Genomic DNA, 20,243 nt, shown 5'->3' on the forward strand with positions numbered 1-20,243 from the left:
TTATGAATATATTAAATAGCAGCGGCCCAAGCACCAAGCCCTGTGGGACCCCACTCGTGACCCTCCTCCAATCCGAGTAGTGGTCCTTCACTCCTACCCTCTGTTTCCAACCCACCAACCAGTTTCTGATCCATCTATGTACGTCTCCTTCCACCCCATGGTTCTTCAGTTTCCGGAGTAGGCGTTCATGGGGCACCTTGTCAAAGGCTTTTTGGAAATCTAGATATATGATGTCTATGGGGTCTCCTCTGTCCATCCGTTTGTTAATTCCTTCGAAGAAGTGCAATAAGTTTGTTAGGCACGATCTCCCCTTGCAGAAACCATGTTGGCTCGTTATCAGAAGTTTGTTTCTTTCAAAATGTTCATCGATGTTTTCTTTTATCAGTGCTTCCGCCATTTTCCCCGGGACCGAGGTCAGACTCACCGGTCTGTAGTTTCCTGGGTCACCTCTTGATCCCTTTTTAAAGATGGGCGTAATGTTGGCTATCTTCCAATCCTCCGGGATCATGCCTGTTTTCAGGGATATATTGTAAATTTGCTGCAGTAGTTCCGCTTTATCCCAGGACAAGCAGGCAGGTATTCTCACTAGTGGGTGATGTCATCCGACAGAGCCCCGATACGGACATCTTGCAAGCATGTCTTGCTTGAAGAAACTCAGAAGTTTCGAGATGCCCGCACCACGCATGCGCCAGTGCCTTCCCGCCCGATGCACCGGGCATGTCTCCTCAGTTCTTTTTCTTCCGCGGAGCTGAGAAGTCTATCTTCAATTTGCACCCATTGAATCTCTTTTTTGCCACGGGTTGAGTTCTTTTGGCTCTCCTGTGCATTTATTTCTTTCTTTGATTTCTTTTAAAAAAAAAAAAAAAAAATTTTTCCTTCCGATACCGGGTCGGCCGCGTGGCTAGGGCCCCGCGCCTTCGACCTTGCGGCGGAGCTTTTCTGGCCTATGTCCCGGCCGATTACCGGTTTTAAAAAGTGTAGCAAGTGCCAGCGCGCGATTTCGCTCACGGACCCTCATCGACGCTGCTTACAGTGTCTGGGACCGGATCACTTCCCGAAATCGTGCCGGCCTTGCTCCACTCTGACGGCGAGAGTGTTTAAGCGTCGCTGTCTGCTGTGGGAGTCCATGTTCAAGATGGAAGCTTCATCGGATCCTGCAGCTTCGACATCGACGGGTGCTTCGACTCCTTCGGCGAAGCCCTCTGCCTCCCCGGCTGCTTCGGGCCTCCTGAAACCGGCATCGTTCACACCGGTTTCGGCCCCGACTTCGGCGCCGGTGCCTTCATCCGTCTCCTCGGAGCAGGTATCGACCCCGACAGTTCCACCAGTGGTGCTCAAGGTGCCGAAGACTGGCAAGCAGAAGCACGCAGCACCCAAGGAGCGCGGAGACCGTGCAGAAGGGCCCCCTTTTGGTGCGGATTCCTCCATATCGACTTCGTTGCGGTCCATCCTGGAGGCTCAGTTCGTGGAGCTCATGCAGACCATGGGGCCTCGGCTGATTGCCACCATCCAGGGTGACCTTCCAGCTTCGGCTTCGAGGGGCGGACCGCCCCCTCCTCCTCCTCCTCGCCGCACGACCTCGTTGCTCGGCGAGGAGGAGCGGTGTCTGGGTCCTCGAGGAGGTCCTCCATTAGCGCTGTACCTCCTTTAGAACCGATTCCCTCGAGGAGGGCCTCCCTTAGTGATATGCCTCCCTTGGAGTCCATCCCCTCGAGGAAAGCCTCATTTAGTGACCTGCCTCCCTTGGAACCGATTACTCCGCCCCATGACTCAGTATGGCATCCACCTTCGGGGCCACCCAGTCCTGGGCATAGCAGGAAGCAGGACGAGTTCTTCCGAACCCCCTATGAAACCTGGGCGGCGTCGGGGGAGGCGCCGACTCTGCCGCCTCTGCGATCGACGGCATCGAGTCCAATCTGCTCCTTGGAGGCATCTGACCCAGTTTCTCACAGACGGGCTCGATCCCCTTCCAGGCATCGGGAGGGGCATCGCTCCAGACATTCTTCGAAGCATTCCTCTCGACACTCGACCGTCTCCCAGGTTCCCACCTCACTCTCTCATCCCCACACCCCCACTTGTATGGCCAGAAACTATTCTTAACTTCTTACTGGGTCACTTTCTCTCCCCCCACTTATGTGTCCAGCATCTATCCATATCCCTTCCCCTGCTGGACCCTCCTCCTACACACACTTCTGGTCCACCTTCATCTCCCTTCTGCCCTCCTGGAACCCCCTCATTTACTAAAGTAGCAGCGGCAGCCGGTCAGTAGAGGCAGTGCTGAAAACAGGCTGCTCACGGCCAGGCCCAGTCGGAAATGACGCATCAGAGGAAAGGCCCTGCCGGGACTAGCTGCAAACAGCCTGTTTTCAGCGCTGCTTCTGCTGACCAGCTGCCATTGTTGCTTCAGTAAGTGAGGGAGGGAGGGGGGGTTCACAGCTCAGGACTGCTGTTGCTGCTTCGGAGCTGCAGGGAGGGAGGGGAGGTTCACTGTTCAGGACCGCTGCTGCTGCTGCTGCTGCTGCTGCTTCGAATCTGGAAGAGGGGATTCACAACTCAGGACCACTGCCACTGCTTCAGGGCTAGAGGGAGAGATGGGAGGTTCATGGCTCAGGACTGGTGCTGCTACTGCTTTGGGGCTGGATGGAGGGAGGGGAGGTTTATGGCTCAGGACTGCTGCTTCGGGGCTGGACAGAGGGAAGGGAGATTTGTGGCTCAGGACCGCTGTTGCTGCTTCGAATCTGGAGAGGGGATTCATAGCTCAGGACTGCTGCCGCTGCTTCAGTGCTTGAGGGAGGACTGGAGGAAGTGAGTTCACAGCTCAGGACCACTGCGCTGCTTCAGGGCTAGAGGGGGAGATGGGAGGTTCATAGCTCAGGAATGGTGCTACTACTGCTTTGGGGCTGGACAGAGGAAAGAGAGGTTCGTGGCTCAGGATTGCTGCTTCAGGGGGGAGAAAGGGGATTCACAGTTCAGAACCGCTGCTTCGGGGCTAAAGGGAGGAGGGGCTCACAGCTCAGGACCATTGCTGCTGCTTCGGTGCTGGAGAGGGGGAGGTTCGCAGCTCAGGCCAAGTGCCACTTCGGGAATTATTTTTTTTTGTCAGTTGAGCAAGAATGCCGGTTGCTTGAATACTGATTAATAGGGATTCTATTGTAGACGCAGAATGTTTTAGTGTGCAACACTTGGAGCAGAAGCCCTGGGAGGATCAGGGTAAGCCTGGGAGTTGACCTAGAGAATGCTGGGATGAATAAGGTCTGAACCTAGTAATCTCAATCAGCAATGATTTTCTTTTGTTTGAAGCAACTGAAGGAGAGTTGTAGAGAATGGATTTTACAGGTAGTATGTCTAGGGGTTGGAGGGAGAGCCTAAACAACTAGAGATCTGTGGACTGTAGTGCGGCCCGATTCACGATTCGAATCGGTTCACCAATTCACTTCGGGTGAATCGATTTAAAATAAAAATTAAAAAAAATCGGCTTATTCGGTAACTTACCCTCCCCCATAAAGCAGGAGTGGCAGCACTGCCTCTTGCTGGCAGGCTGCTATCGTACCTGCTTTAGAGGGCGAGGGTCAGTTGGGAAGTGCTGGTGTTCGGCTTCCCGCGCATCCATTTACCTAACATCAGCAGCCTGCAGAGATCGCCGGTGCTAGCAATCTTTGCAAGCTGCCATAGGCCTTCGGAGCTGTTTCCTCTGCCGCGATCCTGCCTCTGACGTCAGAGAAGGGGCAAAACCACAGCAGAGGGAAGACAGCTCCAAAGACCTATGGCAGCTTGCAAAGATCGCTAGCACTGGCAATCTTCTCTGCAGGCTGCAGATATTAGATAAATGGATGTGCTGGAGGTCAGGTCCCTTATGTATCATCCCCTTCCCCTCTATTTCCTTTTTTCTTCTTTAATTATGTAACTTTTCCCACCTCCCCATCTTTCCTCACTTTCTAGTTTGTCTGTAAATGTCATACTCGTTCACTCTATCTACTCTTTCACACTCTTTCTTATTTCTTTCTTTTAATTTTCTTTAATTATAATTGTAAACCGGTCAGATATTCATTTTATGATCGGGATATTAAAAACTAATAAACTTGGAAACTTGGAAACTTGCACAGTCCTTCGGGGATGATGGTACAGGCCTTCAGGGGGGACAGGCAGGCCTTCATGGGCGGGGTCCCTGGTGTAGAATTACACGGAAAGAGGGAGGGAAGGGGGGGTTCAAAGAGACATGCATATGCCGGACTTGGGGGGGGAGGAAGAAATAATGGGTCTAAAAACAGAGGAGGGAGAGAGATGGTAGACAATGGGATTTAGGGAGGGAAGGAACAGAAAGGGAGAGAAGTTGGACACAAGGGATGGTGTGGAGGGGGGGGTAGAGATACTGGATAGGAGGGTAGTTGGAAAAAGAAAGGGAGAGATGGTGGACCCTGGGGAGGTGGGGAAGGAGGGAGAGATGCTGGATGAAAGGGTAGTTGAGAAAAGGTGGATATGTGCATGGAAATGAAAAAAAGGAAAAATGCCAGACCTCCAGGGGAGGGAAGGGAAACGGAAGGGGAGGACAGATATGGAAGATGGATGGTTAGCATGGAGAAAGAAGGAGACCCTGGCAAGCAAGTTATCAGAAGACAACTAAAGCCTGGGACCAACAAGATTTGAATAACGACCATACAACAAAAGGTAGAAAAAATAATTTTATTTTCTGTTTTGTGATTACAATGTCAGATTTGAAACGTGTATCCTGCCAGAGCTGGTGTTAGACTGCAAACGTGAGCTAGGATTTAACAGAGAGGAAAAGTCTTTTTTGTTTGTTTATTTTGTTTACACCACAGCGCCAGTGTGGCTAGGAGAAGGCAATGGGGGTGAAGAGGCTATAAAATAAACCTACCAGGATGTTTGAAAAAAACACCCAATTGGGAAGGAAAATCGAATTAAAAAATTGATTCAATAGACTGAATCGAAACGACTCGAAATTTTTTTCCTGAATCGGGCAGCACTAGTGGACAGTGTTAGTTATGAAACCAATCTCCAATACTATCTAAATTACCACCAAGACCAGTGTTCTCTCTAGTGCCTTTTAGCCAGGTGCTCCACCCAGCTAATTTAGGTGAGCGCCCGGCTATCATCTCGGTCGCAAATTCGCCTCAGCCTGACTTTTTTTCTCTTTTTTTTAAGCACCAGCAAGCGGGTTTTCAACTTTTTTTTTTCTCCTACTGCTGATCGGTTTTTACGGTCACAGTTGGAGGCAGAGGTTGTAGGCTCATTACGACCGAGTGCGCAAAACAGGGAGAACCCCAATGTTGTGTTTGCTTTTGTTCTGCTGCTGATCGCACAAGACAGGCTGATCTGTTTCTGCAGGACATTGGTTTATCTTTGTGCAGGAGAGCCAATCAGAAAGAGGAGAGGCGGAAGCTAGCAGCTGCGTGTTTAAATAATTGCTGCTGGCACACGGAAAAAGGATGGAGAAGGTGCCTAAGAGGAATAAAGCAGGTCCAAGAAATAGATTCCCTACAGGCTAAGGCGGGAGATAGGCCAGCAACGGAGGGAAGCTTATAACTTGGTGTTTTTGCTTGCTTCGGGCTTTCCGCGCTGCCGGGTACTGCCTACTTTCTGTTTCTGCAAAGGCAGAACCCGGTAGTTAGGAAGACCACAAGCAAGCAAGAACACCAAGCTGTAAGCTTCCCTCCATCGCTGATCTATTTCCTGCCTTAGCCTGTAGCAAATCTACAGGTTGAGGGGGGATTAAGAGAAGTGCTGCTGCACCCAATTAGTAGGGGAGAGAAATGCTGCTGCTGTTGCATCTAATGGTGGGGGGAGGAAGACCAGGGAAGGGAGAGGAAAAAGAGACGCCAAGACAATGGGAGGGAGGGAGGGAAAGGAAAGGAGACACCAGACCATAAAGGGAGAAATGTCAGGGCATATGGGGGGGAAGGAGACAGATGCCAAACCAGGGGAGAGGGAGGGAGAGAAAGGAAGGAACAGAGATGCCAGATAATGGATGGTGTGGGGGCGATGGAAGGAGAGGAGAGAGATCAAAGGGCATAGGGGAAGGAACAGAAACTAAGGAGACAAATGCCAGACCAGAGGGAAAGGGAAGGAGAGGAGGTGCCAGGGCAAGGAGGGAAAGGGAGAGATAGGAGAGGAGAGAGATGCCAGGGCATGGGGGAGAGAATGGAAGGAGATAGAGATGCCAGACCATGGAGTGGAGTGGGAAGGAAGGGAGAAGAGAGAGATGCCAGAGCATAGGGGAGAGGGTGGAGACAAAAAAATGGAGAGGGAGTGAAGTTGGAATGAATCATGTACAAAGGAGAGAAACGGCACAGGATATACAGTTTATTGAAGGGACATAGAAAGAGGGAAGATGCCATATGGAAGAGAGAAAGGGCAGACACTGGATGGAAAGGGCAGACAGAGTAGTAAGTGGATGGAAAGGGTAGAGAGAGAGGGCAGAGGCTGGGTGGAAGGGGCAAAGAGAGAGGGCAGATGTTGCATGGAAGGGAGAGAGGACAAACGCTGAATAGAAAGAAGAGAGCGAAGAGCAGATGATTAAAGCAGAAACGACAAAAAGTAGAAATAAATTTTTTTGTTGCTTTATGTAGAATCAAGTAGCCATGTAACTGTATTGATAAAAGTCTATAAATAGGAAATGGAAATAAGGCAAATTTTTTGGGACTAAACTCCTTTCCTCAGGTCAGGACAGGATACCATAACAGCAGTATACTGTACTGTCTTGAAGAAAGATTTGGCCTCTGAAAGCTAATTGAAAAATGGATTAGTCCAATAAAATGGTATTTTCTTATTTCTTGTTATTTGTTTTATTTCTATTTGTTAATTTGTAAAGTGGTGATTGTTATGTATCAGTTTTTTCAAATTTACATCTACAGTGGTGCCTCGCATAACGAACGCCTCGCACAACGAACGCTGCACACAACGAACTTCATGTCTTGATTCACACAACGAACTTCACACAACGAACTTCGTTTCACACAACGAACTTCGTTTCACACAACGAACTTCGTTTCACACAACGAAGTCGCCCGAGCTGCCGATGTATTGCATCCTTCCGCGCAGGCACTGCAGGCAGTCGTTAGTCACTGCGCTTAACTGCCCTCTCTCACTGTATACAGTCGTCCTTTTAAGATAAACTCAATATTTTTTATATATCATGGCTTCTAAAAAAAGCAGGAAGGTGATTTCTGTTGAAATGAAACGGGAAATAATTAGAAGGAGTGAATGTGGGGTAAAACAGTGTGACCTCGTCAAAGAGTTTGGCCTCAGCAAGACCACCATTTTCACCATTTTGACAAATTTATCTTTTTTTATGTCATCTTAGCATATTTTATGCTGCAGAACGAATTATTTTTTTTAACATGTATTGTTATGGGAAAACGCGTTTCACATAACGAACTTCTCGCATAACAAACTTGCTCCTGGAACGAATTAAGTTCATTGTGTGAGGCACCACTGTACTGTCTTTATATTTTGCACAGTATTAGGGGACGTGTCACTGTTTCTGTGGTGTTGCATTGTATATAGAGTCTGGTTTCTTGGCGGTTTAGTTTAACCTCTGTCTACATATTTCTATTTTTAGTTAGTGATTATTCCATATTGGGCGAGGGTGTATCTGTGTTCTGTGTGTATAAAAAGGACATGGTCTTCTGTTAGCATTGACTGCAGGATCTGGCTTGTTTAGTTTTACAATGCGTGTGTTGGTGTTCTAGTGCTCACTGCAATGTTTAAGATGCTGCCTTTTCCTAGGTGCACCCTTGTTGTGTGACTCATGGATTATTACTAAAAATAACTTTTTTTTTATATAGAAGAGGTTGTTGTTAAAAAAATGATCAGCACTGGCTGTCATATATACTAGGTACGTCACTGGATTTAATGACCCTATTCTAAACTAAACTAAACCTTAAGTTTGTATACCGCATCATCTCTACATTCGCAAAGCTCGACATGGTTAACAGGAGTTAGGGTAGAAAGGAACTCCAAAGGAGGGAAGGATGAAGAGGAAATTTAGAGGACTAGAATAATCAGAGAGGGAAGAAGAGTTACATTTTTGAGAATAACCAGGTTTTCAGATGTTTACGGAAGAGTTGGAGGGAGCTCAGATTCCTAAGAGGGGAGGTAAGGTTGTTCCAGAGCTCAGTGATTCTAAAAGGGAGGGAGGAACCTAGTTTTCTTACAAGGGAGACGCCTTTTAGAGAGGGAAAGGAGAGTTTCAGTTTTTGGGTGGATCTGGTGGAATTGGGGTTAGAGGAATTCCAAGAAAGAGGAATAAAGGGGGGGAGGATGCCGTGTAGGATCTTGAAAGTAAGGCAGGCACATTTGAAGTGGACTCTGGAGATTATCGGAAGCAAGTGGAGCTTGGACAAAAGCGGTGAGACGTGGTCGAATTTGCTTTTTGCGAAGATAAGCTTAGCAGCGGCATTCTGATTCCGCTGGAGTCTTTGAAGGTTTTTCTTTGTTAGGCTTAGGTAGATGGAGTTGCAATAGTCCAGTCTGGAAAGGATGGTGGATTGGACAAGGATGGCAAAGTGTTTTTGATGGAAACAGGTTCTCACTTTCCTCAGCATATGAAGGCTGAAGAAACATTTTTTTATTAGGGAGTTGAGGTGATCATTGAAGGAAAGTGTAGAGTCAATGATGACTCCCAGAATTTTACTTGAGTATTCAAGATGCAGAGTGGGGTCAGAGGACAGAGGGGCCATGGTGGGCAGTTGGTCCAATTTTGGGCCGAGCCAGAGAAGTTTTGTTTTGGATTCGTTCAGTTTCATCTGCACAGTGTGGGCCCAGGATTGAAGGTTTGATATACATGAGGATATGTTCGCAGAGAGGTTGGTGAGGTTCCGGTCGGTCTCAAGGAGGACAAAGATGTCATCTGTGTAAGTGTAAAGTGTTTCAAGGGGGGAGAGATGGAGGAGTTTAAGGGAGGACATATAAATGTTGAAAAGGATAGGGGAGAGAGGTGAGCCTTGTGGGACTCCACAGATCGGGTTCCAGGGGTAGGAAGAAGTGCCCTTCATGTTGACTGTGTAGGAGCGGGAGCGTAAGAACTTTGAGAACTAGTCAAGGACTATGGAATTAATGCCTATCTCGGTGAGTTGGTAAAATAGGATATGATGGACGACATCAAAAGCTGCAGAGAGGTCGAATTGAAGGAGGACGGTGAACTTGTTGCGAGAATGGAGATGTTGAACTTTTGAGATTAAGACAGAAGGGATTCGGTGCTGAAGTTGGGATGGAAGCCTTATTGGTAGGGTAGCAGAATGGTGAATTTTTCAAGGTAGGAAGATAGTTGAGTAGATATGATGGATTCTAGCATCTTGGTAAGGAGAGGGATGTTTGCTATTGGGTGGTAGCTGGAAGGTGTAGAGGGGTCTAGATCAGGTTTTTTCAGTAGTGGGGTTAAGGAGATATTGCTCATTTCTGGGGAGAATAGACCCGAATGGAGGGCGGAGTTTATGAGAATGGTAAGAGATGAGATGGCCTGAGGGGGAGTGTTCTCGTAAAGGTAGGCAGGGAATGGATCCAAGGTACAATTGCAGGATTTCAATTTGAGGCAGAGATTATGGACCAGGGTTTCAGAAACAAGTTTGAAGGAAGACCAGGATCTGTCAGCTGGGATAGGGTAGGAGTCTGTAAGGATAGGTTTGGGGTCGATTGGTATCAGAGATTTGTAGGAGATTGCAGGAGGGAAGGAGCGCCTCAAGGTGGAGACCTTGTCGCTGAAGAACTTTGCCAGAGAATCGGCTGAGGGGGAGGAGGGGAGGATGGAGGCATTTTTGGAGGTTAAGGAACGCCAGATGTTAAATAATGTGCTAGTCTGGTTGTTGGATTTGGAGATTTTGTCACCGTAGAAGTTTTTCCTTGCTTTTTTTAGAACAGTATTGTAGAATTTAATATTGATCCTCCAGGAGTGTCTGTCTGTAGGGGATTTAGATTTTTTCCATTTTCGTTCCAGAGCTCGGCATTTCTGTTTCAGTTCTCTGTGGTATGGGAGGTACCAAGGGGCCTTGTGGGAATAGGAGATGGTTTTAGTGGAGAGAGGGGCGAGGGAAAGGAAGGTGGACTCGGAGAGGGCGACCCAGTTTTGCCAGTTTGTTTCTGGTTCTGCAGGTTTAGGGGTGGGGGAGAATTTGTTAAGAAAATTGGTCCAGAACAGATTGCTCGAGATTTTTTTGCGGAAGGTGATAGAAGTTGAGGTGCGGGATGGGGGCCCAAAATGTGACATGAAGATTGAGAGACAGAAAGCCCCTAGGAAGTGATCGGACTAGGGAACGATTTCCCAGCGAATGTCAGTGGTTGAGGTTTTGTGAGTAGTGAGATCCAGAAAACTGATGAGGTCTAGTGTGTGGCCTTTTTCGTGGGTAGGGGAGAGAGTGAGAGGGGGAAAGCCTAAAGAGGAGAGGAAGCTATTAAATTCAGATGCGTCCTTGCTGGTGACATCATCAAGGTGGAGATTGATGTCTCCGATGATCAGTAATCTTTGAAATTTGAGGAAGGCGTTTGTTATGGTTTCAAAGACGAGTTCTGAGGAATTGTTCCAAGGGGTAGGTGGGCAGTATAGGAGCAGGATACCCAGTGGATGAGGGTGGTACTCATCGTTAACTGAGGCTAGCATGTCTGACTTATTTGTTTGTCTATAAAAGTTTTTATTATCATTGTACAACGCTTAGTATCCTAGGATAAGCGTTTAATCAAATATATGAATAAACTTGAAACTTATTCTAATGAGGAGAGGCTGCCCTTTTCAAGGAGCTGGACATTGAAGAATAATTTTAAAAGGAGAACCAGGCTGCCTCCTTTTCGGTTAGTTCTGGGAGAGAAGAGGCCTACGTAGCCGTGGGAGCAAAGTTCGTTTTGAGTAAATTGGTCATCTTTTGTGATCCAAGATTCTGTGATGAATAGGAATCCGGGGTCTGAATCCTCGAGTAGGTCCTTCAAGATTTGAATCTTATTACAAGCGGATCTGGCATTGCAATAAAGTGTCGGGACTGGGGTGAGAGAATCAGAGGCAGGGTCAGAGAAGAGTGGAAGCGGGACAGGTTTTAGGGAGGCGTGGTTGACTTTACGAGGGTTTTTATAGGATGGGTGGTGTTTGGGGCGTATCAGCGTGGGGATTCTGAGGCCAGGGCAGGTACTGCGGGCATTTGCAGGGTCGAGGAGGTTAGGGGAAGGGGGTGTCAGGCAGGGGGAGAGTTTGAGAGAAGAGCAGAGTAGGAGATGAAGGAGCTAAGAAGGTGGCTTCATGATGAGAGTTGGGGGACCTACGTACGTGACATTATAAGCAAATAAAAATAAAATATTTTTAATACATTGCTAATTATTACCTGTATCTTTACCTAAACTGTTTTGCCCTAGCTCTCACTTTGATCTTTATCTGCTACTTTTTTATTTTGCTGTAGTGCAATCACACAGGTCTCCTTCAAGGCTCAGTAACACCTCTCCATAAATTATGTGGAAGAGGTCTGGAAGTGGGAATCGCATCTATTTCATATCCTCAGCGAGACCTCAGGAAGGAACCTATTGATCAAAACATTATTAGAGATGCTGTATAGCCGTTTCTTGTATGACTGGATGAGCTATAGTTATCTTTTTTTTTTAGTTGTTTAAATTAATGCAGAAATAAATGGCTACATTGAACCTAATGACTTCATTAAAGTATTTCCCTTTTTTTCCATCTATACCATTTGAAATAGGGCAAATATCTAATTATTCACTTATAGAATTAGATACTTCTTAAATTTAATAAAAATATTCTGGCACAAGTGTCAAACCTTAAAAAAGGAAGTCAAATTGAGCAATGGAAAATAATTAATAATAATTAACTAATAAAAATAGTACACCACCAAATTTCCCCGTTCTGCCCCACCCGGCTACTTTTTCATGCCACCCGGCTGGAAACAATTTCTAGGGAGAACACTGAAGACTAATAGTAAATAGAGCTTTTACAGTTGGTCTGAGCTCTGCACAAAATTCTGAACTAGACAAAAATGAGAAACATTTTGAGGAAAATTCCTAGAAGCAGAACAAACTTTTTCTGTTTCTGAGGAAAAATCCCGGTTCATAATCTTAAGCGCGTGAGACAGACGTGCGCCGACAAACGAGCGCAGACTTAAGCGCGCCACAGAAAAACCTTCTTTTAAAGGGCTCCGACGGGGGTGTTGGAGGGGAACCCCCCCACTTTACTTAATAGTGATCGCGCTGGCATTGGGGGGGGGGTTGTAACGCCACATTATACTGGAAACTTAACTTTTCCCTATTTTTTAGGGAAAAAGTTAAGTTTTCAGTATAATGTGGGGGGTTACACCCCCCAACACGGCAGCGCGATCCTTATTATGTAGAGTGGAGGGTTTCCCACCGTCAGAGCCCTTTAAAAGAAGGTTTTTCTGTGGTGCGTTGAAGTTTTGCGCTGAATTGTTGGCGCGTGTCTGTCTCACGCACTTAAGTCCCGTCACCAAAATCCTATAACAGAGCAGAAACCAAACAGGACAGAGAAAACCAGAAATCACAGCGCATTAGCCAGGTAGGAAATGAGGGAATTAAATATTTTGCTTAGCTATAAGGAGGGAGGTCACAAATGGAGGTCTATCCACAGCTTGTTCCAAACTCACCATTATCTCAAGCATTTCCTGCAGGTGCTGAACTGATATGCCACTCGTTCTTTCCTCTCTTTCTTACCACTTCTCTTCCAAGTCACCTACAGTAAGAAGAAAAAGGAACCACAAATGAATACACGCTTCATGGACTCCCCCTTTACCTCTTCATAACTAAAAATCTCTGTGCTTGACCCAGGCTTTCTTAAATTTTGCGACTGCTTTGTGTCTCCATCTCTTCCACTGGGAGGCTGCTACATGCATCCACCACCCTCTCAAAGACATATTTTCTGTTCTTGCCCCCAAGTCTATCCTTAAAACCTCACATTATACCTTGTGGAGAATGTGGCATAGTGGCTAAATCTACAGCCTCAGCACCTTAAGGTTGTGGGTTCAAACCCCGCGCTGCTCCTTGTGACCTTGGGCAAGTCACTTAATCCTCCACTTCCCCAGTTACATTAGATCACTGTTCTTCAACCGCCGGTCCGCAGGAAATTTCTGACGGTCCGCGCAGGGCCGGCAAGATTGCTGCTGCTAAAGCCGACAATTCTGACGTCGGAGAGGACGTTCTGGGCCAGCCAATCACTGACTGGCTGGCCCAGAATGTCCTCTCCGACGTCAGAAAGAAGACTTCCTGTCGGCTTTAGCAGCAGCAGCAGGGCGGTAAGATAGCAGCTGACCTGGGGAAAGGAAGGAGGGAGGCTTTTTTTGTGCGGCAGGGAGGGAAGGAGATAGGCAGGCAAGCAGGCTGGCTTTGGCTAGGGAGGGAGGGAAAGAGGTAGACAGGCAGGCAGGCTAGCTTCTGGGGTGGGGGTGGGACAAAGTGTGGAAGGCAATGAGAGGGACATAAGAAGGAGGCACTGGGGGCACTAAAGGCATGGGGAAGGAGGTACTGGGGGCACTAAAGGCATGGGAAGGAGGCACTGGGGGCACTAAAGGCATGGGAAGGAGGTACTGGGGGCACTAAAGGCATGGGAAGGAGGCACCGGGGGCACTAAAGGCATGGGAAGGAGGCACCGGGGGCACTAAAGGCATGGGAAGGAGGCACCGGGGGCACTAAAGGCATAGGAAGGAAAGAGGGAGGGAATAGAAAGGGACAATTCTTGGGCCTGAGTGCAGAAAGAAAGAAATGAAAGGATACACAAACAGAAGGAAACGCAACCAGAGACTCATGAAATCACCAGACAGCAAAGGTAGGAAAAATTATTTTATTTTCAATTTAGTGATCAAAACGTGTCAGTTTTGAGAATTTATATCTGCTGTCTATATTTTGCACTATATTTGTCTATTTTTCTAGTTACTGAAGTGACCGAGCTCGCGGAGATGGGACAGAAATGAGGTTTTTAAATTTTAGTCCTAGTAATTTGTCAGTCCACAAAATAATTCTTTTATTTCTGCCGCTCCACGGGTGTAAAAAGGTTGAAAAACATTGCATTAGATAGATTGTGAGCCCACAGGATAGGGAAAATGCTTGAAGTACCTGTAAGTAAACTGCCTTGAGTGTGGTTGTAAAACTACAAAGAGTTGGTATATAAGTCCCAATCCCCTTCCACTCCCCTTGTATTAAAATTTCATTCTTGTGAACTTGTTTCATCCTTTCTTCCCAAACCCTTAGCGCTCCTGGGTCCCAGAGAAATAATTCATGGTTGTTCTTAACCCCATCTTAATGATCATTAAATGCCATCTGAGCAAATAATGAAAAGCCATGCACTGTCTTCAGAGAAAGAAAAAAAGTGAGACAATGGTACGAAATGTGAAGACAACTGGAACCAAACCACTTTATTTCATCAACACCTAGGGCTCCTTTTAATAAGCTGCGTTAGGGCTTTAACAGAATAGCGCATGTTACAATACAATGCGCGCTAGACACTAACACCAGCATTGAGCTTGCGCCAGTTTTAGCCGCATAGCGCGGGGTAGAGCGCGCTAATCTGCTGCATGCGTTAAAACCGCTAGCAGACCTTAGTAAAAGGAGCCCCTAGTGTGCCATGGGCAGAACCAATACAGCCATATTTTGGCAACAACAATGTCAGGGGTCATAAAACTAAAGAGCGTAATGAATATGAAACTCCAAGTGTCCAACATAAAAGCACTCTAGAACAGCAGTTTTTTGACCCCTGACGGAGGCATTGTTGCAATCAAAACATGGCCGTGTTGGGTCTTTCCATGTGTGCCACTAGATGTTGATGAAATAAAATGATTTTGATTCCAGTCTTCATCATGCTTCCTGCCATTACCTCACTTTTTAACACAAGAGGCAGTAGTCACAGTGGCAATAACAAGAAGCAGACCGATCATATCAGGAAGTGAGTGATTTATTACAAAACGGATACCTGATATGGCCATGTGTCAGGTTTGAAAGGATACAAATGTTAAAACTAATAAATTATATACCAATAAATAAATATGATTACTAAAAACATACATAATCAATAAAAACATTTGGGAGTGTGTGGTGCATTTTGAATTGTACTGTTCGATTAGGTCAGTGGTAGGCAAACTCAGTCAAAACAGCCAAAGATCAGCAGTACAACGATTAAGATTTCTTTTGAGAGCCAAATTTCTTTTCAAGAACCATATTTTTAGGAGTCGGTTTAAACTAGCTACTAACATTAAATAAAACCAGATATCACAATAATAATCTTATTTATTGACAAAAAAATATTTTTTTACATTAAAATAAAAATATGACGAAACACGCATTTAATGTGAACAATGACCTTGCATTTCCTTGGAAAGTTTGGATAACTCAGGTTTGTATGTCATTTTTAATTTTGAGCAGGATTCCAGGTTTTCATCAATAAGACGATTTCTCAATGTACTTTTGATAAGGTTCACTGTACATACAAGCTGTGACTGGCTCCCTCTTGAGCCTCCTCTGCACCGCATAATCCCACGCCCGCTTGCTCAGTCCCCATCCCCCAAACCATCTGATCCCATCCACACAAGCCTCGAAGTTTTATACTGAATTCATTAAAGTATAAAAAGAAATAATATTCTGTACAATTGTCAATTTATAAATCAGCGTCTTCTCCCCATTCTCTCTTCCCTATTTCCCTTCAGCATCTTCTCCCCATTCTCCACTTCTCTTGCCCATTTCCCTTCAGCGCCCCACAAGCATACCGGGGCCGCAGGGTTTCCTGAACACTAAGTAGAAATACAATAGATGTATGGGACTAGGAGGAACAGTCGGGTGCTATAGAAAAGTGGTGAAATCTGCAGTCAAGCCTGCAAGGATTACTAGATGTCTTCCAGCAGCTCCCCTCCCTCCCTCCCCCTTACCTTTGGGGCGATTTTCTTTTTTTTTTTTTGGGTGTGTTCCAGCTGCCCGAGCCGGCTTTCATCAAGTCGCATGTGGCTGCCTAAACTTCTCCTCTGATGCAACTTCCTGTTTCCAGCTGCATCAGAGAAGTTTTGACTTGATGAGAGCCGGCTCAGGCAGTTGGAAGACAAAAAGAAAAGAAAATCGCCATGGTGAAGTAAGGGGGAGGGAGGGAGATGTCCGATTAGTGACATGTCATTCTCTAGCAGAGCCGCACTCAAGTGGCTAAAGAGCTGCGGTTTGCCGACCACTAGACTAGGTCTACTGATTTATTTACTTTTCCTAATCCCAAAAATTGACACTATAAAAAGTATTATCCCAGGACAAGCAGGCAGCATATTCTTGACTGATGGGTGACGGCACCGACGGAGCCCCGGTACGGACAATTTTAGAGTGATTGCACTCTAAGAACTTGGAAAGTTCTGGTAGGCCGCACCGCGCACACGCGAGTGCCTTCCCGCCCAACAGAGGCGCGCGGTCCCCAGTTTCTTAGTTTCCGCGGAGCTAAGAAGACGCGTTTCTTTCAACAGCTGTTGAAAGTCCTTTTTTTCTAAGTAAAAAAAAAAAAAATCGCCTTCCCGCTCGCGTAAACCTGTTTGGAAATTTTATTTCCGTTCTTTCTTTTCTTTTCTAAAAAAAAAAAAAAAAAAAAAAATTAATTTATTTTCTTCAGTTTTTGGTTAACCCCGGCGGGGCCTATTGCCATCATCGAGGCCTCGGCCTTCGATTTGGCAGAAGCCGTATTCACTTTCATGCCCCCTCAACCCGGGTTTAAAAAGTGCCAGCGGTGCGCTCGACCAATTTCACTGACAGACCCACACAACTGGTGTCTGCAGTGTCTTGGTCCTGATCATCGAGCATCTACCTGCTCCCGCTGTGCGACTTTAAAGAAGAGAACACTTAAAAATCGCCAGATACAGCAGCAGTTATTGTTCGGCGCCGAGATGTCTGATTCCGCACCACCGGCACCGACGTCGGCTCCATCTCAGTCGGCACCTACTTCGTCGACACCGCACGATACCACGCCGGCGTCGCATCCCGCAGGTAAGCCGGCTAAGAAGCCTTCCCCGTTGGAGCGTCCTCCGGTCTCAGTAGCAGCGAGTCCAATCCTGCCGACCACGAGGCGCCCACGGAAGCGCTCCGCTCCGAATGAGGTGAGCCCCTCGACATCGGGTTCCTCTTTGGAGTGTAGAGCGGCACCCAAGGTACCGCAGAAGAAAAAAGCGGTACCGGTGCCTTCATTGGACGAGCGCATTGCCGCAGTCCTGCAGGTCCAGCTAAGGGAACAACTCCAACAGCTACTCCCTGCTCTTTTGACTCCGAGCCTTCCAGTCCCGGTCCGGTCTGAGCCGCCGGTACTGACGGTGCAGCAGCCCCCTTTATCGGCATCCACTTTGTCGGTACCGGGGCACATCACTTCTTCGGTTTCAATGCCAGTCTTGGCACCGGAACCGAGACACCAGGCTGTTCAAACATCGGCACCGGCACACTTAACATCTCCCGGTACCAGTTCACAGAGGTCTGGTAAGTCGACTCATAAAACTCGACACCTAGAACCCTCCACACCGGAGTCACGAGACCGCAGTTTTCAGGTGAGGGACCCTGATCTGTGGGGTGATTCAGAAGAGCCTTTCCTCTCTGAGGGAGAGTGTTCATCAGGGGACAAGGATCCTTCTGGTTTTGATCCATCTTCCAAGCCTGATGCAACTTCTTTCACCTCTTTTCTTAAAGAGATGTGTGACTCTTTATCTATTCCCTTGGAGGCTGAATCCAAAAAATCCAAGGCATTTTTAGATGCTCTTGACTTTGACCAGCCTCCAAGGGAATTTCTCAAGCTGCCTCTCCATGACATTTTAAGAGAGACATTTTACAAAAATCTAGAGACACCCTTGACCATTCCAGGAGCTCCCCGTAAACTGGACTCCTTATATAAGGTTATACCAATTCCAGGCTTTGACAAGCCTCAACTCCCCCATGAGTCTTTATTAGTAGAGTCTACTTTAAAGAAATCCACAGGGGCTAGTGTATATGCTTCTGTCCCTCCTGGCAGGGAAGGTAAGGCCATGGATAAGTTTGGCAAAAGGCTGTATCAAAATGCAATGCTAGCCAATAGGTCAGGAAACTATGCTTTCCATTTTTCCTTTTATCTTAAGCATCTTATTCAAAGTTTGTCATCTTTTGAGAAATATCTCCCTGACCGTAAGAAATCAGCCTTTCGCCAAGCTTCTTCATCGCTCTTGCAACTGCGCAAGTTCATGGTCAGATCAATCTATGACACTTTTGAGCTGACCTCTAGAGCCACGGCTATGTCAGTGGCTATGCGACGACTGGCCTGGCTCAGAGTGTCCGAACTCGATATCAATCACCAAGATCGACTGGCCAATGCACCTTGCTTAGGGGATGAGCTGTTCGGAGAATCCATGGACTCTACTACTCAGAAACTTTCAGCTCATGAGACTCGATGGGATACTCTCCTTAAGACAAAGAAGAAGACCCCACCTTCTAGGCCTTTTTGTCAACAATCAGCCTACCAACGAAGGTTTGTGGCTCGTCCCTTGCCTCAAACACAGCAACAACCCAGGCGTCAGAGGCAGCAACAGAGGCGACCTGCCCAGCAGCAACAGCAAGTGAAACCTCCTCCTTCTCAAAAGTCAACTCAGCCCTTTTGACTTGGTTCTCCTGGACATAGCCAATCTTCCTCCTTCTACTCATCTTCCACAGCCCATAGGAGGACGCCTTATACATTTCATAAGCCGTTGGGAAATCATCACCTCGGACCTGTGGGTCCTCAACATCATCCGCCACGGCTACTCTCTCAACTTTCAGACACCTCCTGCCCAAAGTCTGCCAAGAGAGTCTGCTTTCAACACTCCTCGGTCTTCCCTCCTTCTTCAAGAGGTTCAATCCCTCCTCCTGAACGCTATAGAGGAAGTTCCTCTAGATCAGAGAGGGCAGGGATTCTACTCCCGTTATTTTCTAGTCCCCAAAAAGACAGGAGATCTAAGACCCATTCTAGATCTTCGCGATCTAAACAAATGCTTGGTCAAAGAGAAATTCAAAATGCTTTCTCTGGCCATTCTTTACCCTCTTCTCAATCAAGGCGACTGGCTATGTTCCCTCGATCTCAAAGAAGCATACACTCGTATACCGGTCAATCTGGCATCCAGACAGTACCTACGCTTCATGATCAATCGTTGTCATTACCAATACAAGGTGCTGCCCTTCGGTCTTGCCTCCTCTCCAAGAGTGTTCACCAAATGTCTGATTGTGGTGGCTGCATTTCTACGATCTCACCACCTTCAGGTCTTTCCTTACCTGGACGACTGGTTAATCAAGGCCAATTCATCTCAGACTGTTCTCCTGGCCACCAACCAAACCATCAAGTTTCTTCAACTTCTGGGGTTCGAGATCAATCTACCCAAATCTCATCTCATCCCCACTCAGAGACTTCAATTCATCGGAGCTGTCTTGGACACAGTCCTCATGAGAGCGTTCCTGCCATCCAACCGTCTTCAAACGCTTCAATCTCTGTGTCAGCAGGTGCTTCTACAACTTTCCATCTCTGCCAAGCAAATGATGATACTCTTGGGTCACATGGCCTCCACAGTTCATGTCACACCCTTCGCACGTCTTCACCTGCGCACTCCTCAATGGACCCTAGCTACCCAGTGGTCCCAAGCGATGGATCCTTGCTCACGTCACATATCTGTCACATCATCTCTTCGTCAGTCTCTACAATGGTGGTTGATATCCTCAAATCTCTCCAGAGGTCTTCTACTCCATCTACCTCCTCATCAACTAGTCATCACCACCGACGCCTCCCCTTATGCCTGGGGAGCTCATTTGAACGAGTTCCAAACTCAAGGCCTTTGGACAGCCCAGGAAAAGAAGCATCACATCAATTTCCTGGAACTCAGAGCGATGTTTTATGCCCTCAAGGCCTTCCAACATCTTCTCTTTCCTCAAGTTCTCCTGCTGTGCACAGACAATCAAGTTGCGATGTACTACATCAACAAGCAGGGTGGGACGGGCTCTCGCCTCTTGTGCCAGGAAGCCCAGAAGATCTGGACTTGGGCCATAAGTCACCATCTATTCCTGAAAGCTATCTACATTCAGGGAGAAAAGAATTCCTTAGCGGACAAGCTCAGCAGAATTCTCCAGCCTCACGAGTGGACACTCGATCCTTTCACTCTACAGTCCATCTTCGCTCAATGGGGCACTCCTCAGATAGACCTCTTTGCAGCTCCTCACAATCACCAGCTGCCCCTATTCTGCTCCAGACTCTACTCTCCTCACCGTCTGGCAGCGGATGCATTTCTCCTCGACTGGTCCAATCT

General features: G+C 47.1%; 1 protein-coding gene across 2 annotated transcripts in view; it reads right to left on the reverse strand.

Moving 5' to 3' along the window:
- Positions 1-20,243, reverse strand: part of MTMR4 (myotubularin related protein 4) — a 134,459-nt gene that overhangs the window by 105,899 nt on the left and 8,317 nt on the right. For both annotated transcript variants that reach the window (XM_033921844.1, XM_033921845.1), the window contains exon 2: positions 12,603-12,688. In XM_033921844.1, coding sequence (XP_033777735.1) covers positions 12,603-12,617 — 15 coding nt within the window. In that variant the 5' untranslated portion in view covers positions 12,618-12,688. The remainder of the gene's footprint in view (positions 1-12,602; positions 12,689-20,243) is intronic.

This window comes from Geotrypetes seraphini, chromosome 15 (genome assembly GCF_902459505.1).
Source record: "Geotrypetes seraphini chromosome 15, aGeoSer1.1, whole genome shotgun sequence".
NCBI lineage: Eukaryota > Metazoa > Chordata > Amphibia > Gymnophiona > Dermophiidae > Geotrypetes > Geotrypetes seraphini.